We start from the raw sequence: 19,822 nt of genomic DNA, 5'->3' as shown, positions 1-19,822 counted from the left end.
GATATAAACTTAATCCATGTAATAATTAATCCATACTATCTTGTGAAGTTCTGTGCTTGCACCAAAACTAGTGATTTATGTAGCTTTATTAGCTTGCATGTTGAACCTGCTTGTAGAACACTTATATATAACCTGCATATGCAAAGATACAAGCTCCTAAATGCTGGACAGCAAAACTTAAGAAAGTCAAATTTAGCGAAGTAGTAGTTGTGTGTGGACTGTAAGTTATTATTATTTAAAAGTAAATATATTCTAAATTCCGTGTATAAGACTTAATATGTGATATTGGTGAAGGAATATATTGACATACTTTTATTGTGTACAGACTATTAGTGATTGGATTTATATTGGATTTATTACTTCGTACTACTGAAGGTGTGCCTTTATTGGCAGAATATATGAAGATACTGGTCAATAATAAAGCTATGAAAAACCAAGAGAGATCGTTTTACCGCCAAAATTCCAATGGCTAATATCTCGAAAACAAGGACATTGACCCTTATATATTTTTGGCTCTTTTTATTCCTCAATTTATCCCTTATCAATATATACTGGTGTTATGGAAAGCTATTTATTTTGAAACTGAGCAGCGAACTTCCTTAAAGAAGTTACATCTTTTTAAGTATTAAGATTTTATAATTAAAAAAAAAAACGGATTCTAGAGGCTAATATGATATTTATGAATATCTAACAACGAATAAAGAACCGGTTGATAACTCCTTGTGTATTATGTGGTCTGAAGAAGTTGATAAAGATAATGAGGTACTCCATTACAGGCGACACTTTCATATCACGGGAACAGTTTTTGTTTCGAGATAAAAAAAATGTCGTTTCTTTCCCCATTCCATCTCCTTCGCTGTCAGCTGTCAGAAATGAGTTCAAATGAATAAGTTTTTAATACTTACACAGTTATATAGGTAACGTTATATGAAAGACATGTGCAAATAGAAAGCACACATTTATACTTATAGAATTGTACGACAACAGTCAACAGTCATACTACACGGTTGTGCCACGTCTCTCTAACTTTACATTGGAAAATAAAGGACCTTGGTGCCATCCATACCCTCATACATATGCATGTGTGTATTTTAACATGTCAATATACCAAACATTATTCTGGCTAGAAGTATGCTTGTCTTTTCTCTTACTGACTAACTTACTCATAATTGAAGCATGCTTAAGCAGAGAAGCAGTTCTGTATATAACCTTGCATAGCCAGAAATTAGTAGTGGTTTTGCTAATTAATATTCATAATATGTAAATGAGAATTGTACCACGTGATAGTACTTTGAACTGGACTGGCTTGATAGGCTTGATATCATTAAAATCTTTAAAACACGGATATTATAAGTTGCCCGTCACAGAGTTCTTGTTTACAATCACTTTGATATTTCCGTAAAGTTGTCAGGCGGTCAAAATCAAAACAATGAACGCGAATTAAGTGAATTTTTCGTGCCTTCGTGAGTTTATTCTTCTTGAAATAGTGACATTTTAATTTTACGTGGGAACCTAGAGTTCAACGACTACACATACAAGGTTTGGACTTGCTTATTCTTTGGAAATTCAAGTTTCATATTTCACCCCGGCAAACTGTTTTTGTAATGACCTTGTAAGCCAATTTTCAACACGAAGTTTGCAAATTTGATGTTTCAGCCATTTTAGCCTGTATTTTACACTGCAATGTTAAAAGCCTCTCGCTTCGATTTTTAAAATAGCGCTGGAACCTGTATTTTTGCAACAACAGTCATTATGTTTCGTTTAAATGGTGTATATTGTTGTGTTTATTCATTTTCTGCCCCGGCAACCTGTCTATCACTTAAATTAAAATTAAAACAGACATTTTTTCAAAATTCCCTTTCATTTTAATGTAATTTCCGTGACCCGTATCCGATTTCTTTAGTATAATATTCAAATAAGCAAAGTGGCGTTGATTTCTGGATATGGTGTATTGTATTTTGGCAGTGTCTGCACAAATTGCCGTCCGTAGGCTACGCGTACCCACATCAGGTTTTATAATAAAATGGCATCGGATCGGGAAAGAAATGTGAAATATATAGGAAATTTGTCGCAATTAGTGAATAAACTCTGAATGTTTTTTTAAGTATTTATACATCTATATAGTTAAGTAAACAGTTTTTCTCAATTAATAAAAATACTTAAAATGGAAGAGAGGGGTATACATGTGGGGAAGACATTTTCAAAGTTATCATGAATTGGAACAATTTCTTCAAAACTATCAGTCGATTAATTTTATATCATTTTATACAATTGTATAAACAAAAAAAACTCGGAGTCAATTGCAGCTGCAGAGAAGAGAAGAACTAGAAACACAAATAAGAACAGAACATTTTTTCCCAGCTAATTGAAAATTAAATTTCAGTTTCTGTTTTACCTTTTTAAAATGTACTAAAAGATTATTTTAAAATCGTATATGGGTATTTTTCAAATTCAGAAAAATTAAATTCATTAATACATTTGCATTTACATTTCATAATATTATTAATTTTTGTCATGTTTTTCTTTTACAGGGACTGTACAGTGTCATTTTGATTTGCCATATTATTTTAGTGTGTATTTTATTTGCAATATTTATTATGTATTATTATTTATAAAATACAATTTGAAAATATTATTTTTCATACTCTTCACTCGTTCTGTAGGAAAACCCCATATTATTGATAATTTCTGATTATATTTCTTTTTTCATTGCCGATTTGATGGCACTTTATTATAAAACCAGATTTGGGTACGCGTAGCCTATGAATGGCAATTTGGCTATTCGTTCCTGCATGCAGGTACGCGCAGACACTGCCTTGTTTTTTCTACCTACTAGCATGTTTTTTCGAATTTCCCTTTTATATGTTTGAACATAGACATGCCTTATATTTTCAAAGTCACTAGTATACTTACAAGTGCATAAAATAATTGTATCTGAAATATATTTCGATCTTTATTTTATTTTTTATTTGAGTTCATTAGATCGATGGCACCTTTGTTGACAAAAACAAGCGTCTTGTGTTTTCGACCTATCTAAGAAACGGGTCTTAAGTCGGAAATGACGTGTCGTACAAATCCGAAATTGGTTATACACTTGAAACCAAAGTTTTTATCAAAGTGTTAGAGGCGATCAAATTTATGACTTGATGGAATAAATGGGTACATATACAACTATAAGATATAGAATATTATTTTTGATATCTTTTTTTTGACAAGTTGTACACATTTCAAAATGAGGCACTTTGGAAGCCTTGTGGTCTTGTAAATATTCATGTTTTTGTTTAATACTTTAGTTAATGCATTGTGAAGTGAGGTTGGTGAGTATTCGGCCTAGCCAAGATCAGATGTGCATTTTGTGTTTCACATGAAGTCAAAAATGAGTATCACCTCAGGGAAAAACTCTTTTGATATTTTGGTTCAAAAATGGTTTAAATTATGAAAAATTGCTATCGTTAGGCTAACACTGGAAGCATTTATATAATTACATGCAGTTTTTGGAAGAAATATTTAATATTTTTATTAAATAAATGGTGTTTAAAAACTGTATAATTTTCTTTAATGGTTGGCATCAAGACATGGTCACCAGTGTCAGATTTTTGGTCAATGACAAAGACAACAAAATATGTTTAGAATTATTGAATATCAAACATTTTAATCGAAAAAAAAATGACAAGAACATGTTTAACTCACAGTTATTTCAAACAACAGTAGCTTTCTTTGATCATTAATCTTATCTGATAAAACTGTGTCTAAAATTATCTATAGATAACAAAACTTCCAAAAAAAAACTTTCTTTTGGTGTATAGAACATTAAAATAACTTGATGCATATTCTTACAATAAACAATCAAACTTAGCAATACAATTTATATGTTTTGTCTACGGACAAGACATTGTATTCATATTTAATGAAATGCATTATTAAAACCTAATTTTGATATAGCTGAAAGTGTTCTCTTGTAAAAAAAAGTATACATTTTATCAGGTTTATCTATCAAATGATGCTAAACTTCGAGGAAAATGGAAACAAATACATTTTGATAATGTCTACGGACAAGACATTTTATTGATATTCAATTAAATGCTTTCAAAGATGATTGTTAAAGTTAAGATTAAAAGTTACTAATTAAATCTTAAGCTGTGTTTTTAAAATTTTGGAAAATATAAAAATGTACCCATAATTCTTTACATATCTCAATAATTTATTGATTAAGCCAAACTGAAGACACATTCTTTTAACTGAAATCCATATATCTGACTGCTTAAAACAATCAAACTATTATTAAAACTCAATTTTGACATAGTTGAATGTGTTCTCTTAAAAAAATAACATACATTTAACTATGAAATTAGATGAAATCAAGGAAATTGGATACAAATATATTGTGGTTATGTCTACGGACAAGACAATTTCAGTTAAAAAAAAAATCTGTTAGAATTAATTGTGACTATATTCATGTTGAAAATACTGAGTTTTAATTTGAATAGATAACTTTCATCACCTATAAATAAGATTTAAGTTCCATAGCAGACAAATAATTGAATTTAATACTTGTTATGTACAAGTGTCTTGTCCGTAGACACTTCCTCATCTGCTGTTAATACTGAAATGCAAAAGATAAAGTTAGAGAGAGAGAAATACTTTTTCTTCATTTGATTTAGTTAATCTTTTAAGGTATGCATCAACTGGAATAAATAAAATTGAAGTAAAATAAGGTATGCTTTTTATGACTGATAATCTGACACTTTTTAAAATCCACTCCTGTAAAGTAATTTTACAAAAATTGAGAACACTTAAATTACCATTTATTTATTAAAAATAAGATATTTCTAAGTTTAAACAACACATAGGACTAATTAAGACCCATAAAGCCAAGCAATATTGATAAAAAGACATGTCTACGGACAAGACATGTGTCTACGGACAAGACATTCTGACATATTTTTGAATTTTTTCCTCTATTAATAGATGGTAGAAAAAAATGTTAGTAGTGTTTTCATATCTACAAAAGAACAGGAACTTAGCAATGCAACATTAATGTAATTATGCTTCCAGTTTACTAGGGAATGCGTGTCTACGGACAAGACATTTTTTCACTTTATTTGTATATCCAACTTTGATGGCATAATATCTCCAGCTAGGGTACTGCAATTTTGATAAATGAGGTAGTTTTTGATAATGTATATACTAGAAGAGAAAACAAAACACATAATAGCATAAATTTGATTTATTTTTCTCTTTTATGACTACACTGAGCAAGCTAAAAACAAAAGTACAAAATTGCTTAACAAGCGCATAGTATTCAACTTTTTATCATAACTTTGTAACCACTGAAGATTTTTTGTTGCAACAACCAGTAAAAGAAAGAAGAATAAATTGTCTATAACAGTGAACCAATAATGTAGTTCAAATTAAGTTCACTTATTAACTATCAATTGATAAAAACAGGTAAATTTTAAATGAAACAACATAACGTGTAATTTTGCCCAATTTCAGCATGTATTCTAGTGTTTTTCTTCAAAACGGTAACACCTATACATGATATTTGTTATTCATTGTGAAACCCTACATTCTTTTCTTCAGTTCAAAGATGTATTACTTATGTAAAGTTTATTTTCTTGTCTTTACAAGCCTATAACATAGACCCAATATGAAATGCACATCTGATCTTGGCTAGGCCGATTGTCTTTAATTTCCACTGAGAGACTTTTTTTTCTGTATATAAAAATTAACTGATATTTTATTTTTTGGTAAAAAGCTGTATTAAAAGAGCATGCATATTTCCGTATTCAAATTACCAAGGATTTGTATAGTAAGATCTTACTATACAAATCCTTGAAATTACCTTTAAGTATTACAACTAACCACATGACAGTCATGTGACTTAATGACCTTGAAGGTAACTTTGCATGCAAAAAGACTTCTGCCATGTTTTTTTTAGGAAATTTGTTTATAACAGATCGGTTCTTTTGGAAGGTTAAACTAGTATTAGTGAAATGGTACAAAAATGTAATATCAAATAAAAAATCGAAAAATACTTTATTATAATAACTTTATTTGTAAAATCTTTACCACACATGTAATCATTTGCTATTGTTACTAAGTATAGCAGCCAAATATGACGTCACAGGGGCATGTGCAGCGTACGGGAAGTGAAAGTAGAATTAGGTCGAAAACGTAAGACGGTTGAAAACACAATACGAGACGATAATACCAATTTTCGCGACCTATCATCCTGGATGTCTGGTGTGAATTTTTTATAGTTAAATTATAAGATATTTATGTCTGTTTATAGATAAAAGATGAATTTGTATGATTGCCAATGAGACAACTCTCCACAAGAGACCAAAATGACACAGAATAGTACAATGATCTATAAATTTTTATATAAATATACCTTGTCCAAAGTCATCTTATCTTCAGATTTTAGAGTATAATAATGCTGTTTTCATCATGTTCATATTAGATTTGAACAATTTGCTTATTTAGGAGATAACAGTTGTATTTTAAGCTCCGACGGCATCAATTGGGGATTTGATGGTTGCAAATTAATTTACTGGCGACGCGTTAGCGTAGTTATCTCCATTCTAATAAAACGACAGAAAATAACGTTAAAACATGTATTTAAAAACTGTCATATGTCGTCTGCGCTTGCGCGTACTTTCAATAGCATCAATTGTCAGTTGCATGATGCCATGTAAATAAGTGACATTATCCAATCAAAATTAACGTTACAAACATTGTTGCATTAGAATACCCAGTTGATGGAGGATGACATGTTATGAAGAATACAATATCCAGAAAATTTGGTTATCTGAAAATAATAATCATACATGATAATAAGGACTTTGTCACCTGCCTAAATACATTTGTGTCATCACATGTAACTATATTCCAGAAGTTTGATATTGCATTTACATGTATTATTAGGATGTCATCTACATGTATTATTAGGATGTCATATACAGGTATTATTAGGATGTCATCTACATGTATTATTAGGATGTCATATACATGTATTATTAGGATGTCATCTACAGGTATTATAAGAAGGTAATCTACATGTATTATTAGGATGTCATCTACATGTATTATTAGGATGTCATCTACAGGTATTATTAGGATGTCATCTACAGGTATTATTAGGATGTCATATACAGGTATTATTAGGATGTCATCTACATGTATTATTAGGATGTCATCTACATGTATTATTAGGATGTCATCTACAGGTATTATAAGAAGGTAATCTACATGTATTATTAGGATGTCATCTACATGTATTATTAGGATGTCATCTACAGGTATTATTAGGATGTCATCTACAGGTATTATTAGGATGTCATATACATGTATTATTAGGATGTCATCTACATGTATTATTAGGATGTCATATACATGTATTATTAGGATGTCATATACATGTATTATTAGGATGTCATATACAGGTATTATTAGGATGTCATATACATGTATTATTAGGATGTCATATACAGGTATTATTAGGATGTCATATACATGTTTTAATAGGATGTCATATACAGGTATTATTAGGATGTCATATAAAATTGAGAATGGAAATGGGGAATGTGTCAAAGAGACAACAACCCGACCAAATAAAAAACAACAGCAGAGGGTCACCAACAGGTCTTCAATGTAGCGAGAAATTCCCGCACCCGGAGGCGTCCCTCAGCTGGCCCCTAAACAAATATATACTAGTCCAGGGATAATGAACGCCATACTAATTTCCAAATTGTACACAAGAAACTAAAATTAAAATAATACAAGACTAACAAAGGCCAGAGGCTCCTGACTTGGGACAGGCGCAAAAATGCGGGTATTATTAGGATGTCATATACAGGTATTATTAGGATGTCATATACATGTATTATTAGGATGTCATCTACAGGTATTATTAGGATGTCATATACAGGTATTATTAGGATGTCATCTACAGGTACTATTAGGATGTCATATACAGGTATTATTAGGATGTCATCTACAGGTATTATTAGGATGTCATCTACATGTATTATTAGGATGTCATCTACAGGTATTATTAGGATGTCATCTACAGCTATTATTAGGATGTCATATACATGTATTATTAGGATGTCATCTACATGTATCATTAGGATGTCATAAACATGTACTATTAGGATGTCATATACAGGTATTATTAGGATGTCAGATACAGGTATTATTAGGATGTCAGATACAGGTATTATTAGGATGTCATCTACAGGTATTATTAGGATGTCATCTACAGGTATTATTAGGATGTCATATACAGGTATTATTAGGATGTCATCTACAGATATTATTAGGATGTCATATACAGGTATTATTAGGATGTCATCTACATGTATTATTAGGATGTCATAAACATGTATTATTAGGATGTCATCTACATGTATTATTAGGATGTCATCTACAGGTATTATTAGGATGTCATATACAGGTATTATTAGGATGTCATCTACAGGTATTATTAGGATGTCATATACAGGTATTATTAGGATGTCATCTACATGTATTATTAGGATGTCATAAACATGTATTATTAGGATGTCATCTACATGTATTATTAGGATGTCATCTACAGGTATTATTAGGATGTCATCTACAGGTATTATTAGGATGACATGTGTTATTAAGATGTCATAAACATGTATTATTAGGATGTCATTTACATGTATTATTAGGATGTCATATACATGTATTATTAGGATGTCATCTACAGGTATTATTAGGATGTCATATACATGTATTATTAGGATGTCATCTACTGGCCCCTAAACAAATATATACTAGTCCAGGGATAATGAACGCCATACTAATTTCCAAATTGTACACAAGAAACTAAAATTAAAATAATACAAGACTAACAAAGACAGAGGCTCCTGACTTGGGACAGGCGCAAAAATGCGGGTATTATTAGGATGTCATATACAGGTATTATTAGGAGGTCATATACATGTATTATTAGGATGTCAACTACAGGTATTATAAGAAGGTAATCTACATGTATTATTAGGATGTCATCTACATGTATTATTAGGATGTCATCTACAGGTATTATTAGGATGTCATCTACAGGTATTATTAGGATGTCATATACATGTATTATTAGGATGTCATCTACATGTATTATTAGGATGTCATATACATGTATTATTAGGATGTCATATACATGTATTATTAGGATGTCATATACAGGTATTATTAGGATGTCATATACATGTATTATTAGGATGTCATATACAGGTATTATTAGGATGTCATATACATGTTTTAATAGGATGTCATATACAGGTATTATTAGGATGTCATATAAAATTGAGAATGGAAATGGGGAATGTGTCAAAGAGACAACAACCCGACCAAATAAAAAACAACAGCAGAGGGTCACCAACAGGTCTTCAATGTAGCGAGAAATTCCCGCACCCGGAGGCGTCCCTCAGCTGGCCCCTAAACAAATATATACTAGTCCAGGGATAATGAACGCCATACTAATTTCCAAATTGTACACAAGAAACTAAAATTAAAATAATACAAGACTAACAAAGGCCAGAGGCTCCTGACTTGGGACAGGCGCAAAAATGCGGGTATTATTCGGATGTCATATACAGGTATTATTAGGATGTCATATACATGTATTATTAGGATGTCATCTACAGGTATTATTAGGATGTCATATACAGGTATTATTAGGATGTCATCTACAGGTACTATTAGGATGTCATATACAGGTATTATTAGGATGTCATCTACAGGTATTATTAGGATGTCATCTACATGTATTATTAGGATGTCATCTACAGGTATTATTAGGATGTCATCTACAGGTATTATTAGGATGTCATATACATGTATTATTAGGATGTCATCTACATGTATCATTAGGATGTCATAAACATGTACTATTAGGATGTCATATACAGGTATTATTAGGATGTCAGATACAGGTATTATTAGGATGTCAGATACAGGTATTATTAGGATGTCATCTACAGGTATTATTAGGATGTCATCTACAGGTATTATTAGGATGTCATATACAGGTATTATTAGGATGTCATCTACAGATATTATTAGGATGTCATATACAGGTATTATTAGGATGTCATCTACATGTATTATTAGGATGTCATAAACATGTATTATTAGGATGTCATCTACATGTATTATTAGGATGTCATCTACAGGTATTATTAGGATGTCATATACAGGTATTATTAGGATGTCATCTACAGGTATTATTAGGATGTCATATACAGGTATTATTAGGATGTCATCTACATGTATTATTAGGATGTCATAAACATGTATTATTAGGATGTCATCTACATGTATTATTAGGATGTCATCTACAGGTATTATTAGGATGTCATCTACAGGTATTATTAGGATGACATGTGTTATTAAGATGTCATAAACATGTATTATTAGGATGTCATTTACATGTATTATTAGGATGTCATATACATGTATTATTAGGATGTCATCTACAGGTATTATTAGGATGTCATATACATGTATTATTAGGATGTCATCTACTGGCCCCTAAACAAATATATACTAGTCCAGGGATAATGAACGCCATACTAATTTCCAAATTGTACACAAGAAACTAAAATTAAAATAATACAAGACTAACAAAGACAGAGGCTCCTGACTTGGGACAGGCGCAAAAATGCGGGTATTATTAGGATGTCATATACAGGTATTATTAGGAGGTCATATACATGTATTATTAGGATGTCAACTACAGGTATTATAAGAAGGTAATCTACATGTATTATTAGGATGTCATCTACATGTATTATTAGGATGTCATCTACAGGTATTATTAGGATGTCATCTACAGGTATTATTAGGATGTCATATACATGTATTATTAGGATGTCATCTACATGTATTATTAGGATGTCATATACATGTATTATTAGGATGTCATATACATGTATTATTAGGATGTCATATACAGGTATTATTAGGATGTCATATACATGTATTATTAGGATGTCATATACAGGTATTATTAGGATGTCATATACATGTTTTAATAGGATGTCATATACAGGTATTATTAGGATGTCATATAAAATTGAGAATGGAAATGGGGAATGTGTCAAAGAGACAACAACCCGACCAAATAAAAAACAACAGCAGAGGGTCACCAACAGGTCTTCAATGTAGCGAGAAATTCCCGCACCCGGAGGCGTCCCTCAGCTGGCCCCTAAACAAATATATACTAGTCCAGGGATAATGAACGCCATACTAATTTCCAAATTGTACACAAGAAACTAAAATTAAAATAATACAAGACTAACAAAGGCCAGAGGCTCCTGACTTGGGACAGGCGCAAAAATGCGGGTATTATTAGGATGTCATATACAGGTATTATTAGGATGTCATATACATGTATTATTAGGATGTCATCTACAGGTATTATTAGGATGTCATATACAGGTATTATTAGGATGTCATCTACAGGTACTATTAGGATGTCATATACAGGTATTATTAGGATGTCATCTACAGGTATTATTAGGATGTCATCTACATGTATTATTAGGATGTCATCTACAGGTATTATTAGGATGTCATCTACAGGTATTATTAGGATGTCATATACATGTATTATTAGGATGTCATCTGCATGTATTATTAGGATGTCATAAACATGTACTATTAGGATGTCATATACAGGTATTATTAGGATGTCAGATACAGGTATTATTAGGATGTCAGATACAGGTATTATTAGGATGTCATCTACAGGTATTATTAGGATGTCATCTACAGGTATTATTAGGATGTCATATACAGGTATTATTAGGATGTCATCTACAGGTATTATTAGGATGTCATATACAGGTATTATTAGGATGTCATCTACATGTATTATTAGGATGTCATAAACATGTATTATTAGGATGTCATCTACATGTATTATTAGGATGTCATCTACAGGTATTAATAGGATGTCATATACAGGTATTATTAGGATGTCATCTACAGGTATTATTAGGATGTCATATACAGGTATTATTAGGATGTCATCTACATGTATTATTAGGATGTCATAAACATGTATTATTAGGATGTCATCTACATGTATTATTAGGATGTCATCTACAGGTATTATTAGGATGTCATCTACAGGTATTATTAGGATGACATGTGTTATTAAGATGTCATAAACATGTATTATTAGGATGTCATTTACATGTATTATTAGGATGTCATATACATGTATTATTAGGATGTCATATACATGTATTATTAGGATGTCATATACATGTATTATTAGGATGTCATCTACTGGCCCCTAAACAAATATATACTAGTCCAGGGATAATGAACGCCATACTAATTTCCAAATTGTACACAAGAAACTAAAATTAAAATAATACAAGACTAACAAAGACAGAGGCTCCTGACTTGGGACAGGCGCAAAAATGCGGGTATTATTAGGATGTCATATACAGGTATTATTAGGATGTCATATACATGTATTATTAGGATGTCAACTACAGGTATTATTAGGATTTCATCTACAGGTATTATTAGGATGTCATCTACAGGTATTATTAGGATGTCAACTACAGGTATTATTAGGATGTGATATACAGGTATTATTAGGATGTCATCTACAGGTATTATTAGGATGTCATATACAGGTATTATTAGGATGTCATATACAGGTATTATTAGGATGTCATATACAGGTATTATTAGGATGTCATCTACATGTATTGTTAGGATGTCATCTACATGTATTATTAGGATGTCATCTACAGGTATTATTAAGATGTCATCTACAGGTATTATTAGGATTTCATCTACAGGTATTATTAGGATGTCATCTAAAGGTATTATTAGGATGTCAACTACAGGTATTATTAGGATGTCATATACAGGTATTATTAGGATGTCATCTACAGGTATTATTAGGATGTCATCTACAGGTATTATTAGGATGTCATCTACAGGTATTATTAGGATGTCAACTACAGGTATTATTAGGATGTCATCTACAGGTATTATTAGGATGTCAACTACAGGTTTTATTAGGATTTCATCTACAGGTATTATTAGGATGTCATCTACAGGTATTATTAGGATGTCAACTACAGGTATTATTAGGATGTCATATCGATATTTATGAAACATTATTTAATTTGATATTTGATACCGGATTTGTACCAGAGAGTTGGTTAGTTGGTAATATCATACCAATATTCAAGAATAAAGGAGACCGAAATAATCCTAAAAATTTTCGGCCAATTACCATTGTCAGTTGTTTCGGTAAACTGTTTACGGCTGTTCTAACCGCGCGTTTGAACAAATATTCTGACGATTTCCTAATTTTACATGAAACACAATGTGGCTTTAGGCAAGGCTATAGCACTATGGATAATTTATTTATATTACATTCTTTGTTTGAACTTCTGAAGAAAAGAAAGAAAAAACTTTATTGTGCATTTATAGACTTTGAAAAGGCTTTTGACAAAATTTGGAGGGATGGACTTTGGCATAAACTATTGTTAAACAATGTAAATGGGAAAATGTTAAATGTGATTCAAAGTATGTACAAAAATATTAAATCAAATATTATTTTTAATAACAGCAAGTCTGATTATTTTCCGTGTAATAATGGGGTAAGGCAAGGGGAAAATATGTCCCCTTTTTTGTTTGCAGTTTTTTTAAATGACTTGGAAAATTTTTTAAAAACAAAAAACTGTAAGGGCCTTTTCACAGTTACAGAAGAATTAGAACATGAACTTGATGTATTTCTCAATATCATTTTATTACTATATGCTGATGATACTGTTTTGATGTCTGAAACACCACAAGATCTTCAAATACAGTTAGATTTTTTTAATGAATACTGTAACTACTGGAAATTAAAAGAAAATGTATCCAAAACAAAAATATTATATTTTTCATATGGAAGATTACCGGACAATTTACACTTTGTTTTAGATGAACAAGAAATAGAAATCATTCAAGAGTTTAGTTATTTGGGTATCTTATTGACAAAAACGGGAAATTATAAAAAGGCGATTAAATCACAAGTTGAAAAAGGGACAAAAGCGATGTATGAGATACTAAAAAGGGGGAAATTTCATAGCCTATCAGTTTCTTGTCAGTTAGATCTTTTTGATAGAGTAGTAAAACCTGTTCTTTTATATGGATCAGAAATATGGGGATTCAGCAACTGTGATATTGTCGAAAAGGTTCATCTAAAATTTTGTAAGTTGCTCCTAAATCTGAAATCTTCCACTCCAAACTGTATGATATACGGTGAGCTAGGACGTTTTCCACTCTCTATTGATGTAAAATTAAGGATGATATCCTACTGGTCTAAATTATATATATATAATCATGGGAAAGCAGTCAAAGTATTCATGTATTATTTATAAGCTACTGTACCACTTGTATTGTACTAAACACATAGATTTTAAATGGTTAATATGTGTTAAAAATATATTCGATGAATGTGGATTTTCTTATATCTGGAACACACAGCTCTTTTTAAATGATGTATGGTTGAAATATAATATCAAAGTAAGATTGTGTGACCAATTCAAACAAACATGGAACGAGACTATTCAAAACTGTTCCAAAGCCTTGAATTATCGTATTTTTAAGAATTTATTGTGTTTTGAAGAATATTTTAATATTTTAGACGAAAAAGATTTTTTGACATTATGTAAATTTAGAATATGTAACCATAAACTTCCAGTCGAACTTGGAAGATGGTACAATATAGAAAGGGAAAAAAGAAAGTGTAATTTATGTAAGCTAGATATTGGAGATGAATTTCATTACATTATTAATTGTTCACATTTTACAGAAGAGAGAAATAAATTTATAAATCGAAATTTTAGTATAAGGCCAAATATTATAGTATTTACTGAAATTATGTCGTCTACAAATAGGACAGATCTCATTAATTTATGTAAGTTTATACGAATTATAAACAAGCGAGTGTGTCCTCCTGAATAAGTTCTTTTTGTCTTTGTTGTTGTTGTATATATTGTATATTTATGTTTATGTAGTTAATATATTGTATTATACATGCATGTCTTCTCTGTACCTATGTATTTGGTGATGAGAATAAAGATATATATATATACAGGTATTATTAGGATGTCAACTACAGTTATTGTGATTGTTTGTTTTTATCAGCTTATCTCATTAGATTAATTAGTGACAGTCAAAAGTAAAAGACTTCTTTTAATAACTGTTCATAATGCTAAAATATTCTGGATTTTCTCTATACAACTAGTGTATCATATATATCTTAGTTTTACTTTACTATTATGTATCATGTATCTTGGTTTCACTTTATATACAACTAGTGTATCATATGCATGTATCTTGGTTTTACCATACAACTAGTGTATCATGTACATGTATCTTAGTTTTACTATCAAACTAGTATATAGCTATTTTACTAAATTTTCCTTTGATCTTAGTGACTGATAATTTTCTATCTCAGCTCAGTAGAGTGATATGAAAAAATATCACTAGAAACTCAGTGCATACTTGCTGTTGTCATTGAAATTTTACAAAGTCATCATACATTGTAGGTAAAATGCCTGTCCCAAGTCAGGAGCCTGTAATTCAGTGGTTGTTGTTTGTTTATGTGTTACATATTTGTTTTTTGTTCATGTTTTTATATAAATAAGGCCGTTAGTTTTCTCGTTTGAATTGTTTTACATTGTCTTATCGGGGCCTTTTATAGCTGACTATGTGGTATGGGCTTTGCTCGTTGTTGAAGGCCGTACGGTGACCTATAGTTGTTAATGTCGGTGTCATTTTGGTCTCTTGTGGACAGTTGTCTCATTGGCAATCATACCACATCTTATTTTTATACAGATTATCATTGGACATCTTAACTTTATTGCTTTTCTCATTTTTGCCTCACTGACTCAAGCTAGAAAATCAATCTCAATGAGATGATCAATAATAATCTAATATTGTACATGTATCATGTATCTTGGTTTTATTATGCAACTAATGTGTCCTGTATCTTGGTTTTACTATACAATTAGTGTATTGTGTATCTTGGTTTTACCATACAAATAGTGTTTCATGTATCATGGTTATACTATACAACTAGTGTATTGTGTATCTTGGTTTTACTATACAAATAGTGTTTCATGTATCTTGGTTTTACTATACAAATAGTGTTTCATGTATATATACATCTTGGTTTTACTATATATACAAATAGTGTTTCATTTTCTTGGTTTTACTATAGAAATAGTGCATGTATCTTGGTTTTACTATACAAATTGTGCATGTATCTTGAATAAGACAATATTACAAGGTAATGAACCAATTACCAATATTTAATTTTTATCATCTCTGAAAAAAACTTTACTTTGCAGGCAGGTGAATGTAGGCCCTTTGACAGATATAACAAATCCTTTTATTTGAGATTCAATATAGGAAGAAATAAACAATTTAATTCTGATGGATCAACCTAAATGTAGTTAGCATGGTGAATGTTTTGTACAAAATACTGCATGTATTTAAACAAGGTTTAAGTATTTACCATAGCGTGATGTGCATGGCCTGACAATTTTTTTTTATTAGTGATAAATGTAATTTATTCTATTCTTAAAACAAAATGCAACTTTATAATTTGAGGTGTCCTTAAAACAATGTTTTTTTTTCATTACAGGAGAGGGATTAATTTCCAAACCTTCACCAGAATGGCGTCTTCTGATAGTGGAAAGTTCAGAAATCGTCTTGCAAATGAGAAATCTCCTTACTTGTTACAACATGCTTCTAATCCTGTTAACTGGTAAGGTATTATATCTAAATATAGATAATTGATGATAATCCTGTTAACTGGTAAGGTATTATACCTAAATATAGATAATTGATGATAATCCTGTTAACTGGTAAGGTATTATATCTAAATATAGATAATTGATGATAATCCTGTTAACTGGTAAGGTATTATATCTAAATATAGATAATTGATGATAATCCTGTTAACTGGTAAGGTATTATATCTAAATATAGATAATTGATGATAATCCTGTTAACTGGTAAGGTATTATATCTAAATATAGATAATTGATGATAATCCTGTTAACTGGTAAGGTATTATATCTAAATATAGATAATTGATGATAATCCTGTTAACTGGTAAGGTATTATATCTAAATATAGATAATTGATGATAATCCTGTTAACTGGTAAGGTATTATATCTAAATATAGATAATTGATGATAATCCTGTTAACTGGTAAGGTATTATATCTAAATATAGATAATTGATGATAATCCTGTTAACTGGTAAGGTATTATATCTAAATATAGATAATTGATGATAATCCTGTTAACTGGTAAGGTATTATATCTAAATATAGATAATTGATGATAATCCTGTTAACTGGTAAGGTATTATATCTAAATATAGATAATTGATGATAATCCTGTTAACTGGTAAGGTATTATATCTAAATATAGATAATTGATGATAATCCTGTTAACTGGTAAGGTATTATATCTAAATATAGATAATTGATGATAATCCTGTTAACTGGTAAGGTATTATATCTAAATATAGATAATTGATGATAATCCTGTTAACTGGTAAGGTATTATATCTAAATATAGATAATTGATGATAATCCTGTTAACTGGTAAGGTATTATATCTAAATATAGATAATTGATGATAATCCTGTTAACTGGTAAGGTATTATATCTAAATATAGATAATTGATGATAATCCTGTTAACTGGTAAGGTATTATATCTAAATATAGATAATTGATGATAATCCTGTTAACTGGTAAGGTATTATATCTAAATATAGATAATTGATGATAATCCTGTTAACTGGTAAGGTATTATATCTAAATATAGATAATTGATGATAATCCTGTTAACTGGTAAGGTATTATATCTAAATATAGATAATTGATGATAATCCTGTTAACTGGTAAGGTATTATATCTAAATATAGATAATTGATGATAATCCTGTTAACTGGTAAGGTATTATATCTAAATATAGATAATTGATGATAATTTCAAACCAAATGTTTCTCAGCTACAATTACACACAAGTAGCATGAACAGAAAAATTATCACAAAAAAAGAGCAACTTAGGCAAAATGCACAAAATAGGGATAAGAATAAATATCACCAAAAAAAAATCAAAGGAAAATATTAGAAAATAATATTAGATTACATGTATAACATGTATAGTGTTGTTGACTAATTTGATGCCCCTAATGCTTGTAGTAATTGTTCATGATGATGGACACTAGACTACTTATGTTTTCAAGGTTAAATCACAAAATCATGAAAATGTTAGTTTTCTTTTCAATGTCAATTTTCCTAGGTTTATAATCCATTCTGGATTACATAAGTCTAAAAAGTTCTGTCCATTTACATGTGTAGATAGATTAGTAGGTGACTTTGGAAACACCATGTATCAATACAAGACTTGCATATAGAGTTGTGATACATGTAGATGTACAAATAATGATAAACATGGCTTTCTTGATGTTGAAATAAAGTTAAAAAAAATTTAAGTATAAAAAAAAGAAGATGTGGTAAAGTTGCCAATGAGACAACTCTCCGCAAGAGATCAAAATGACACAGAAATTAACAACTATAGGTCACCGTAAGAGCTGTAAAAACTGTGGTTGAATATATAGGGGTTTTGAATTAGTGGTATGATACCTTTATATGTAGCTGCTTTTAATTTTTTTTCGAAGGTATCCTTGGGGAAAAGAAGCTTTTACCAAAGCCCAAGAAGAAAACAAACCAATATTTTTATCAGTTGGTTACTCTACATGTCATTGGTGCCATGTTATGGAAAGAGAATCATTTGAGAATGAAGAAGTGGGCAAGATTCTCAATGATGATTTTGTTTGTATAAAGGTGGACAGAGAAGAAAGACCAGATGTTGATAAAGTCTACATGACATTTGTACAGGTAATTGTTGATGTTACTTTTGATAAAGTGTACATGACATTTGTACAGGCTTTCAAAGATGATTGTTAAAGTTAAGATTAAAAGTTACTAATTAAGTTTTAAGCAGTGTTTTTTAATTTTGGAAAATATAAAAATGTACCCATAATTCTTTACATATCTCAATAATTTATTGATTAAGCCAAAATGAAGACACATTCTTTTAACTGAAATCCATATATCTGACTGTTTAAAACAATCAAACTATTATTAAAACTCAATTTTGACATAGTTGAATGTGTTCTCTTGAAAAAATAACATACATTTTACCTATCAAATTAGGCTGAACTCAAGGAAATTGGATACAAATATATTGTGGTAATGTTTACGGACAAGACAATTTCAGTTTTAAAAAAAATCTGTTAGAATTAATTGTGACTATATTTATGTTGAAAATACTGAGTTTTTATTTGAATAGATAACTTTCATCACCTATAAATAAGATTTAAGTTCCATAGCAGACAAATAATTGAATTTAATACTTGTTATGTACAAGTGTCTTGTCCTTAGACACTTCCTCATCTGCTGTTAATACTGAAATGCAAAGGATAAAGTTAGAGAGAGAGAAATACTTTTTCTTCATTTGATTTAGTTAATCTTTTAAGGTGTGCAGCAACTGGAATAAACAATATTGAAGTAAAATAAGGTATGCTTTTTATGACTGATAATCTGACACTTTTTAAAATCCACTCCTGTAAAGTAATTTTACAAAAATTGAGAACACTTAAATTACCATTTATTTATTAAAAATAAGATATTTCTAAGTTTAAACAACACATAGGACTAATTAAGACCCATAAAG

At 30.0% G+C, this 19,822-nt stretch overlaps 1 protein-coding gene across 3 annotated transcripts in view; it reads left to right on the top strand.

Moving 5' to 3' along the window:
- The first annotated feature begins 818 nt into the window (after nt 1–818).
- The window catches only part of LOC143046300 (spermatogenesis-associated protein 20-like), a 43,154-nt gene continuing 24,150 nt past the window's right edge, over nt 819–19,822 (top strand). For 2 of the 3 annotated variants that reach the window (XM_076219399.1, XM_076219398.1), the window contains exons 1-3: nt 819–917; nt 16,709–16,831; nt 18,765–18,984. In XM_076219399.1, coding sequence (XP_076075514.1) covers nt 883–917; nt 16,709–16,831; nt 18,765–18,984 — 378 coding nt within the window. In that variant the 5' untranslated portion in view covers nt 819–882. Of the gene's footprint in view, nt 918–16,708; nt 16,832–18,764; nt 18,985–19,009; nt 19,033–19,822 lie in introns of those variants that run through there. The other variant, XM_076219400.1, reaches the window with a different exon arrangement.

Source organism: Mytilus galloprovincialis, chromosome 9, assembly GCF_965363235.1.
Source record: "Mytilus galloprovincialis chromosome 9, xbMytGall1.hap1.1, whole genome shotgun sequence".
Lineage (NCBI taxonomy): Eukaryota > Metazoa > Mollusca > Bivalvia > Mytilida > Mytilidae > Mytilus > Mytilus galloprovincialis.
Note: the sequence above shows the minus strand (reverse complement) of the source record. Positions and strands in the feature narration are given on the sequence as shown.